This window comes from Barbatula barbatula (assembly GCF_947034865.1).
Source record: "Barbatula barbatula genome assembly, chromosome: 23".
NCBI classification, from domain to species: Eukaryota; Metazoa; Chordata; class Actinopteri; order Cypriniformes; family Nemacheilidae; genus Barbatula; species Barbatula barbatula.
Genome location: NC_136786.1, coordinates 5,522,241 through 5,533,572, shown reverse-complemented (window position 1 = coordinate 5,533,572; position 11,332 = coordinate 5,522,241). Strand labels below are relative to the sequence as shown.

The window sequence follows — 11,332 nt, the reverse complement described above, 5'->3', positions numbered from 1 at the left end:
GAAACCTACAGGTGGTCTCTTATGTAATCCAGAGAGCCTTTTTTTTGCCAAACTCTAAAAGAGTTCCTTTACACAAAGAATGACATAGACGATGTTACAATGAAATAGGTAACAGACTTGTTTCAGTTCTTTTTAAGGAAAATACTTTTTTGTACTGGCACAGCTCTGTGGTTTAAGCACATTTGTAAAATGGTGCATGATTAGGCTAGTAGCACAGCAGGACCGGAGATCATAATCCGCCAAAGTAGCAAGAAATCTCATTAAACTATTGTACAATTCTTACAGATTATTATACAAGTGCTTATTAAAAATTTCATTTTTATTTACTTTCATTGATTTATTGAAGGCTTTTATTTCAGTTGGTTTTAATACATTTCCCATTCCTGTAAACATTTCAAAGACACGTTCATACATTATTTTCAGGTTTTTTACATAAGCTCAAAACGTGAACAAAACAAAGAAAAACTGCATTCTTTAAACAACAAATTTTTTTATTCAGTCAAACAATGGAGAGATTTGACCAACAGTTATTTGTGCGTGATTTGACCTGTAGGCTATGATATTACTTTGATATGAAAATACAATGCATGTATTAAACCTTTCAGATGACACCCCACTTTTAGGCCTAGTTGAAAATGTCTCGTTCTTTTGTGGCGTGTCCCCATCTAGTGGTCAATCTGAATAAAACATTTATACTGTTAGCACATCTACATTCACATGACTGTAGTAACCCCAGATAAAGTTTGTTTAGCATTTTCAATTATCTGTTGTAGACCCGCTTCGACATTGATCGCATCTATTCCAAATAGCCTGTCCCAGAATAATACAGAGAATATGCATAAATTAGTTAGTTTTATTTAAAGTTTGACAAGGCAGGATATTGAAGGACAAATGACACCTGAAATGTGTCAAACAAAACACATACTCATAAACAACCTTATGTACCTAGTTAAAAATATAAAACAAACTAACAGGAGAAATAAAACAGATGTACAAAAAACCCTGAAATACACCAGGCTTTGTTTAAAAAAACCTGCAAGTTATTTATAAAACTATTTAAGAGCACGTGGAATAAACTAAAGTTCGTGTCTTTTTTATTTACTCCTGGGCCCAACAAATTCCCTACGCTGCCGATAAATATCAATAACTCAAAAGTGGACTGTGTCTGTTGTTTTTTACATTGGGGTCGACATGCAAGTGGTAACTTTTATTAAACATTTGAAACAAAGCAAACACGTCGTAGGCTACTAGTAACTAACAGTAACGCATTTCTTGGACGTGGTTTCAGAATGTTAAAGGTTGATAAATGTTATTACGGAAATAAATCGTCTTATTATGTTATGGCAGAAAGGCAAATTCCCAAAGGAGTCGCAATTTATCCCATAATAATTTCTGTCGAATTGTACAAAGCAGTATTATTGTGTAATCCAATAAATGCGAACATTATATAGGGTAGATTAATACTGTCCACACTTGTATTGTTTGAAACTGCAAATCCAGTGATCGGAAACTATTAGGCTATAAATGGTCACTGAGATACGTAACAATTGTCACGGGACAAAAATCGCAGTTTCCTGGCACCAGTTTACAACCGAATGACGATAAGGAATAAAAGTTAGAAATAAACAGTAAAGTGAAATACAATCAAATAAACGAACACTTCCCTTGTCTCTCTGCATGCATCCAGATTCTGCCACCAGATGGCATAAGGTCTCACCGAAAGCGCATGAAGCTTAAGCTCACAAGTGCTCAGTGATAATTGCTCAAATACCTACAGGACATTTATATGTAAAGGTATAACAAAAAGATCGACTCCAAAATCTAATTAAAAACACAAAAAAACAAAGCAACGTCATGCATTAAAATTTTCATAGAGGCAATTCAAACAAAGTTTTACTTTTACTTAAGGTGCATTGATATACAATCAAATGTATTCAAATGAATGATACAAATCATATTTGGTACATGTGATCAGACGCATTAAGGCAGTTTATTTGTATTTCTTTCTTGATTTATACCCTGGCATATATGAACATATTTTCACGTTAATAGAATAGAATAACAACAACACAACGCTGCAATATTGCAAATGTAGATGTGACGAGACTCTTGCGTGCAAACATCCGTAGTGTTCAAGTATTGTGCATCTTGAGCACTTGAATTGGGTGCATTTTAGACCACTAGAGGGCAGCGTGACTTATACGAACGGCATTTAATCAGTGTTTTACAAAGACGTCTGAACACAGCACACCTTTCTGTTTCAAGATTGAATTTATATGTCGGCACATAAATTTATTTGAGGAAAGAAATATTTAAATTCACAAATTGACTTTTCCATCTGAACTGTTCCACGGTCACACTATATGAAGGTTACCTAGGAAGGGAGCCATTCATCAAATAACATATTACTAAATATGTTGTGGTGATGATATATCTGTTGCCTGCCTTTCCGAAAAGAACCCACCTACGATAAAACAAGTCACAGCGTGCTTTGAAGTAATAGCAGCTGAATTGTTCCATCAAAGTGTATATGAAGAGTTCGGTTCCAAAAGGAGTTACAATAATATTTTTATGATGGTATTGGGTTTTTCTTGTGTTAGTTAGCTGGATTTGTTTAGTTATTGTGACTCGAATCAAAACAAACCATCTGCAGTTTTGATTGATATAAATTGGAATGCACACTAAAAAAAACATGATTTCTGACAATTTGGAACCAAGCTCTTCCTATTGCTTCTTCACTGCTCTCAGAGGGCATTTGGTCAGGCGAATCAAAACAATTCACATCAATCAAAAGACAAATCTATATTCAAAAGTAAAGATGAAAGGCTTGGCACATCAAATCATCATCCGTGACGCATATGGTTCTGACATAAAAAGACAATCCCAGAAGTCCCTGCTGCTTGTCTAATTTGGCACATGACTGACATTGTGAAGACAGCAGGGCCGCAGTCCAGGTGACTGCCCAAAGCTTACACGTCCAAACGTTTACATACTGCGGCTAGCTTTTGAGAGTCTGAAGGCGATTGCTTCCTTGCTCTCGTGTTACACCAGATTATGGAGCTCTATTTTAAGTGTTTGCTGTAAAGCTCCAAACCAAAGCCCAGTGGGTCCTCGAAATAGTGTAACAGCCACCTCCATAAATACAAAGCATAATTGCTTCAAAATGCGGGGTGATCGTCTGAAACTTGACAGCTCCTGTGTTTTCGAAAAAGGCAGGAATTACCACCTTACCAGCAGGGAAGGGGACTGTTTGACCATTCTTGTTTGTTGCCTGCCCCAGTCGAAGTCTTAGCTATTCAACCTCAGGGACCTTGGGTGGTTGCAACAGACCTGTTTTTAGAATGGCCCACCACCTTGTTGAAGGGAAGGCAGGTCAAGGACTGTCTGCTCGGTGAAAGAAAAAGAATGTTGTAACACAAACATGAGTGACAGTTGGATGTTGAAGGTCATATGTGATCTGAGCACTGGCATGTAGCGTGACGTCAAAGTCTTCCTCGTGTTTCACCTTGCATCCCCAACTGAAAGCTTACATGCATTTCAACGAAATTCGTTCATGCTCATAATTCTCCGTCACACCCACTCTGACCGCTTATCCTGCCCGTCTCCACCACAATCTCCACCACAATTTGGCATATCATCACTAGAGGTAATTTCTACAAGTGTATACTGCCCCATTCTCCTGGCACACACCGATGCTCCCGAGACATCCATCGCACCTTGAACGGCTGCTTTGTCTCGTCGCGGAGGTGGTGGAGGCTTAAGACGGCCACGTTTGCTAACCCGGATGGATCTGGGAGTCCCTAAAGTCTCATTGGGACACAACGCCACCTCACTTCCCCCTCGCACCATCCCTTCTTCCTGGTTGGGTTGGTAGTTACCGCTATCATCATTGTTGGAACCAGGCATTCCTCCAAGAGTTGATGCTGGCGGAGGGTCGTCATCCAAAAGGATGGAAGCCGCTTCACCGACACATGAGTCTCTGGTCCCTCTTTTCCGGAACCCTCCAGATGCCACCATGTCTTGAACCGGGGGGATGCTGGTGTCCAGAGCTTGACTCCCGTTCCCCGACAGGTAATACTGTTCCTCTGCATACATTTTCTCCACCAGCATTTTTCGTTTACTTTTATGCCTCACGGAGCGCTTGGCGGCACAGATCAGGTCACACACATTGAGCAGGAGAGACAGAGCGCCCCCCCCTAACATGAAGTTAAGCAAGATGGATTTCTCAGTTGGTCTGGAGATGTAACAGTCCACCATGGTTGTGCAGGGCGACTGCTGGCACATGAAGCGTTTGGGGACGCGAAAGCCAAACAGGTAGTAGTGGGCAGCTCCAAATCCAGCTTCTAGAAACATCCGAAGCAACAGATGCAAGATGTAAGCTCCTGTGAAATGCTGCACGCACCCCTTTCCGGCCGTCACGCCAGCCTTACAAAGAGACGCTCTCCTGAATGATTCTTGGTGGATCTTGTAGACGGAATCTGCTGTGATAGACTCAGAAGCACCATTGTCAACACCTGGACCAGAATTCACTTTGTGGATGACGTAGACGACAAACATCAAGTAAGGAAGGCAGATGGTGGTGAGCTGCACCAGCCAGAAGCGGAAAAGAGAAAGAGGGGCAAACATGTCATAGCAGACATTGGCACAACCGGGCTGAATGGTGTTGCACACAAAACGCTCCTGCTCATCTTGATAGAGGGGATATCCAGCAAACAACAAGATCAGGATCCTTAGGAATATCATCAGGATGAGCCATGCTTTCCCTAATGGGCAGGGTGAAAGAATATGTTTAGATTCAACACAGCAGCTTTTTGGATTTATTTGTGATACATTTACTACAATATATAAATCACACTTGATCATTTTATTTCGCACATGGATGAATACATACAGCATACTACTCCACGTGTAAAATAAGATTATTACATTTTTTGGATTATATTGAGTGTGAATCAGTTAAACCTTTGAAGCAATGGAAAATTATTTAGTCACCTAGCCGAAACATATAAGATGAAGGAGTGCAGTGTACAGTAAGTGACTTCATTGGATCGCATTAGCATGTACCACAAATGTACAATTTTTAAAAACTTGTACTATAATAAAGCATTCGTTGATTAAGTGGAATAGATATATGAAATCCGTACTCGGTTGTCACGGGTGGGTTCATACAGTCATGGCAGGTACATTTTATGTGCCACCAGCGTGTGACAACCAAACACTTCTTTTAAAATATTGAAATATCTAAGTTTTTGTTGTGCTCTCTTTTAACAAATGAACATCATATATTTCAAAGTCTCGTTATATTATGGCCATCATACATTTAATATAAACATCACAAAGTGTGCACGTACCTATGAGGGTGATGTTGCGGTTCAGTGTCTGGAAGATCATTTGTGATGCAGTCTGTTTTGCCATGCCGGCAGACTGAAGCCTCCAAACCCAGAGACAACTGCACTAGATATCACATGCAGCCCACTCGGTTCCACATAAGAGACAGAGTTTACAATCTGTATTAAACTTAGTCCCGGTAGGCTTTAAACTGTAATCCCTTTACAAGCACTCGGAATCCCGGCCGGAATAGATGGTCCTATTGGACCGGTCTGTGATAGTCCAAACTGGCAAAGACACTTGTAGCTCCCTAGCCTGCCTCCTGTCTTACCTCCACTGTCCTGACAACAACTGCTCTCAGACAACAGAAGACGAAAGATGTGAGGCTTCATTGTGGGGCTATTCTTACCCACCAAAGGCATGCCGGCACGCAAACATTGCTGTGATATTTGGGTTCCGTTTGTCCTTACAGGAAAATGGAACCAGCCTATGGACCCAGCATCAAATAACGTTTGATTCTTGTGTGTGATGGAAAACATTTCAGTGTCAGGTCATTTTTTGGTTTTATTTCACTTACATATTTCTGTTTCTTGACGTTTTAAATGTTTATGATTTCTCAGAAATGTAATTCATGATTTTTTCATTCATGGACACCATAAGACCCCTTTAGGTTAGGTTGGATTCTGTTAATGACAAACTAGGACACTCTAATGCTGTTAGAGTATTCAAAAGAATCCCCTCTTTAGCTCTGTCCTTGAGGGGTTTGACATGACTGAATGCCATGGGATCAGAGCAGATCATGGGGGAATCTCTAGAAGCTTTCAACCCTGTTTCAATGAGCTCTGAATGAGGGACATCCGGACAGAAGGTTTGAAGGACTTGCCTTTTAATGAATGGGGGCTTATGGCTAATCCAATTATATAGCGTATTTTGCATTGACAAAAAATGAACACCAACACATTCATTACAACATTTATTCGGTCCGGTCAACCACATCGCTCACAACCTCCAAAAAAACTACTTAAAACCCATCCCTTCTGTCAATACTTTAAAAAAAATCATTTGTCTGTTAAGTACACTAACCCTCTCTCTTCTCTCAACAGGTAGTGGTCTGGCTTTTGTTGAAACTAGTAACTTTGTATTAGCACCTATTGTACTATCGCTCTTTTATGACATATCGCTTATTGCCTCCTGAACTCTATGTAAGCCGCTTTGGATAAAAGCGTCTGCTAAATGTAAATTACAAATGATATCCTCAGCATAGTAATTACAGTTTAATGTTTACATTCACAGCTATCATGAACTTCATGCATGATTTATGAATATTGAGAATGGTATATTGTGGACTTTAAAACAAGAAAATTAGATTTTTGTACAAAAGAAAGCATGGCTAAGGTCACATGTTATGTTTGTTTTAATATGTGTATCACTTTAAACATAAAAACGAGCCATTATTTAGACATGAAAATTAAAGGAACAGTTAACGCCAAAATGCTCTCATAATGTATCCTTATCGAATCCCATATTTCTTTAGCTCACAGGTTTTTAAACTGTTTTGTCACATAAAATATTTAGAAAGTAAATATTTCAATACTGTAAAATAAATATTTGTTTTTTTCAACTAAAATAAAGTTGCCTTAAAAATATTAGTCAACATTTCATTAACTAAAAATGTTGAGTTGAATTAACTCAATTTCAGGCAACATGGTAACTTATTTTTTAAAAGTTGAATTATGTTTTGTGGTTTTTATTTGTAGTCTTTTACATAACTGTTGTGCATCCATGACATACAGTGTACCTCACAAATCCCCTTCAATTCCCTAGTCACGAACCCCACTGAACATGGACACACAAAAAGGTTATAAAATGTATCGAATTATATACATTCACACAAATGTATACATATACAGTACATATCCCTCATAAAATAGTTACAAATTGCCATCTGTTTGAGAATAAACGTATGACCGCAACAGCTATATGCTGCACTGAATGACTTCTATTTGGGTTCATTGTTCAATTACGTTTCTCTAAAAATAATGCAATCTGTTTAATAAAATTATAGGATATGCTCAATATAGTCAATAAAGTGTTTAGCTCCATTTAATATCAGCAGGCAGTGAATTTCAGTCCACACAAACAGTTTACTTCAGATAAAAGTTTGTAAAAAGTTAAAAAAAAATTGTAAAAGAAATAGTAAAATTCCATGCAAAACACTGTATTTTTCTGTATAGCAAAATTTTACACAAATGTGTGATCAGACACAAAAACACACATCACATCAGTTTTATTGCAACTTTTAAAAGTTTATTCTTGTGGCGGTTTCTAAACATTGCTTCTTGAACCGGGAGCATCAGTCAAAATCATAGTTTGAGAAAAGAAGACTGCATGCGATCATTGTAGTCTCCAGCTCCTGAGGTTGGTCACCGCAGGGAAGCCGGGTTCGCTTAGTTCAACGGAAAGTAGAATGAACTTATATAAGTAGAAGATAGAATTCAGCCTTTGGCACACTGAAAACAGATACCAAGGAAGGGTTTGACTTCGGAACAGAAACAAATGACAAAAACAACATTGTAATTACATTGTAATAACAGGCATTCAACAAGTGACTGAACATAAAATGGTAAAGTCACAACTACAGCAGTTTGCTTTCTCTTTTCACAGGAAACCACTTATAGTATAAATGTTTTGAAAGAGTTGAATTTGTAATTTCCTAGAAATCTCAAAGAAATTGAGAAAGATTACGAGAGAGAGAGAGATAGAGAGAGCAAGGAAGAGGTATAAATGGAAACAAAAACTCTATGCAGAGGTAGAGTTCCTTCCAGACGGCTAAAACACGCCACACGTCTGCCTACTGCCTTCCATCGCCAAGACTTGAGTTAACAACACTTTCTTAAGACCCCACAACGGGACAGGACCCTCACATGCTCACTTAAAATGAATGGAATACATTTTTCATTTAAATCTTCTCTTCTTGAATCGCTTTCCAAAAATGCTTTTCATGAACCTACTTAATTTCAAACCGTTCAACGCTATTGCAATGTGCAAAGGGAGTGTAATAGAGATGCCAGTTCCACAACCAGATGTTCATTGAGAAAAACTTTGGTACAAGTTCCGCTGTCTTTGAAATAAAGCAACACTGTTTCAGTTTCACGCATTGTCTGATATCACCTAACCTGGATATCTGTATGGTTTGGTCAGTGGATATATTTCACAGAACTTGTGAAGAACATGCCCGGCTCATATTTTACCCCAAAATAAAAAAGAATATTATGTGTAATATGGTAATGAGAATCATCCTTAGGAAAAAAAAACTTCAAATGAGAATATTGAATGCTTAATTGTCATAACCCCTTAGAATCTGAATGGTCCCAGTCTACTTATTTGTAAGATTTTGGGAGAAATGTTTGACATTGGCATGCACAAACTGATATATTTACTTATATATAAAGAATAAATAACACACAACACAATGAAAACCAAGAGACCTACTGCTTGACAATAATGGACATTTGGATATTTGTTAGGAGAATCATCAAATTCATTGCTTCGAAAATGTTAGAATAATAAAGAAAAGCTAATGCAGAGTTACATTCCCATCAGCATACTGTAACCTTGCAAAATTGCTCATGTCACTTTTGTGTTGAGGAAAAAACATAAAACGTCACTGAAGACAGACTCCAAAAAGATTTTAAGAAGTTTAACATCAACAAAAATTCCTTCAAAGCAACATACAGTATATCTTCAAAACTGAACCCATCACTGTTCAGAATTTAAGAATTAACAAAAGTAAATACTGCTCACATATAAATATCCTATTTAAATTTCTTTAAGCATGTTGAAGTATGTACAATATACAAAAAAATATTTTGTGAAGGTTTAATCCTAAATTCTCAATGTATTTATGAGTGAAGTTACATACACAGGAGAATTTCAGTCTGAAATAGCAGGTGAACCGCATAATACAACAGATATTTTGGAAATCACACATACAACAGCCGACATAATTCAATACTTGCTGATCTTCTAAAATGGGAAGAACTGATTTGAACTAAAAACATATTGTTGATAAAATTGAGTTTTTAGAGTAATCTTCACAGAGTACATGGAAGGCCCTATTCCCGCGAAATGCAGGCACTGTGGCTGAAGCGCGTGGCAGTGGATATAGCAGGACTCCCTCACATATCACAAAAAATTCAATGGTTCGGCGCATCAATATAAAAAACTTAAACGCAGTCTGTCTGACCATTTTTATCGCAGTGGCATCATCATTAATGACGCTTCTTTATTGTAATCCACTTCAAAATCCTATATCATGTCCCACAGACCTTCATTTATAAGCTTTAATCTGTCTAGAAGATATTATAGTGAATGGAGCACAGTGCGTGTATTGCTTTGAGAATTAGGGAGAATTTAAGTTGAGAGTGAGACAGCGTGTGTATATCTGTCATTTGGTGACGCAGGCATATAACTGTGACAACAGTGTGAAGGTTAAACACCTTAATGGCCACCGAGAATGGAATGTCATTGTTGACATTGTAAAAGGGTTTAGTTTTAAAACAGTGTAATAAAACCATCAATTTCAGTCTTGTCTATTAACCTGCCAGATCTATCAGACATTTTAAACGTCTGTTTGTTGGGTTTTCATGGTATTGAAGAATAAAGAAGAGACATTTCATATGACAATCGCTTCAAGAATATCACATTGAGACCTCCAGAGCACCCCTAATATTTCCCTTCATAAATACTCATCTACTCACATTCCAGCTTCTGTTACTTTTCCATAACAATATGAAACATCCTAAATGGCTTTATAATGCATTAAAACAATAAAAAGGTAAAAGACTAAAATGTAAATATAATCAGCCTTGCAATACACAGTATATAGGTATGTATGACCGAGGTCTAAACTTGATATTATATATTGTTGTTTAAGTCTAATTATAATTGAATAACCTGTAATTTAGGATGTTTTTACTTCAGATAAATCTTAATTGACTGACAAAATGTCAAATAACATTAACTGAAGCGGTTATCTTGCAAAGTTACTTTTGGCCATTCTGGTTTTTGGCTGTTAGGACACAACCTCGAGCAACAAACGAAATGTTTCTAACCATTCGTGAGGTGAAGAAAGACACCGTGAAAACGCATATGACAGAGCAGTTGGAATGCTGTTCCTGACGTTGGGGTTCCTTTATCATATTCACATCCTCTAATTATTCTGATCTGCAGCAGAATCCTCCTCCTCCTCCTCCCTGTCGTCTAAGCCACAGTTTTGAAAGTTATCATTGTCGTTTTGTATATACAGCAGCTGTCGGACAAGCAATGACAATCTTCAGAAGAAAAGCCTCTGGCTTAAGTGTCCTGCTGAGGTATTAAGCACATATCTGTCCTCTTAGAGAACGCTTCTTTTGTGAGTCTCTTCCTCTCTCTCACATGAGAGTTCCAAAAGTCCACCATTATTAGGATATAATGGCCGGGGACCATCTAACCACTGTTAGGTTATCCGCACTCACCGATCGCTTCTTAGCTGCTTTCCTCAAGTCTTTGTATTTGTCGTCACAAAGCCTGGAGATGGCCTGTAACATAAGACGACGAAATATTATGTATGTTGTCAATGCCATTCTTGTCAACAGTTTATCAAATGTTGTTAGCTAGATTAATCTTTGAAAGTACAGGCAAACTCAAAATTGTATTTCCCATTATCTTTTACAAGTCCAGTTCAGTGCAAGATTATTAACCAGAAATACAGTTCAGTCAATGCACTTCTTTTTCAAGGTATCCCTCAGGGCTCTGTTATAGGTCCTCTTATTTTCTTAAGTTTCCAGTTATCGCCAGTTTTTTCAACATTTTCAAAATCAGACAGTACATTTTCTGTAATGAATATACGGACAAAATATATATCAAATGAAAGACTATGGTCTCTGCTTTTAAACAAAATAAACCGTATTCCTCATTATTTGTTATTTTTATCACCTATTAAATGTGGGTAGGTTTCTTCAAA

General features: G+C 37.6%; 2 protein-coding genes across 3 annotated transcripts in view; both read right to left on the bottom strand.

Moving 5' to 3' along the window:
• Positions 1 to 3,570: 3,570 nt before the first annotated feature.
• gjd4 (gap junction protein delta 4) lies at positions 3,571 to 5,415 on the bottom strand (the record flags this gene model as incomplete). The annotated part of the gene is made up of 2 exons (XM_079487972.1): positions 3,571 to 4,763; positions 5,352 to 5,415. The coding sequence occupies 2 exons, from the start codon at positions 5,413 to 5,415 to the stop codon at positions 3,571 to 3,573; spliced, it is 1,257 nt and encodes a 418-aa protein (XP_079344098.1).
• A 2,201-nt stretch (positions 5,416 to 7,616) lies between these two features.
• The window catches only part of ccny (cyclin Y), a 30,934-nt gene continuing 27,218 nt past the window's right edge, over positions 7,617 to 11,332 (bottom strand). For both annotated transcript variants that reach the window (XM_079488174.1, XM_079488173.1), the window contains one exon: positions 7,617 to 10,907. In XM_079488174.1, the coding sequence (XP_079344300.1) occupies positions 10,791 to 10,907 (117 nt within the window). In that variant the 3' untranslated portion in view covers positions 7,617 to 10,790. The remainder of the gene's footprint in view (positions 10,908 to 11,332) is intronic.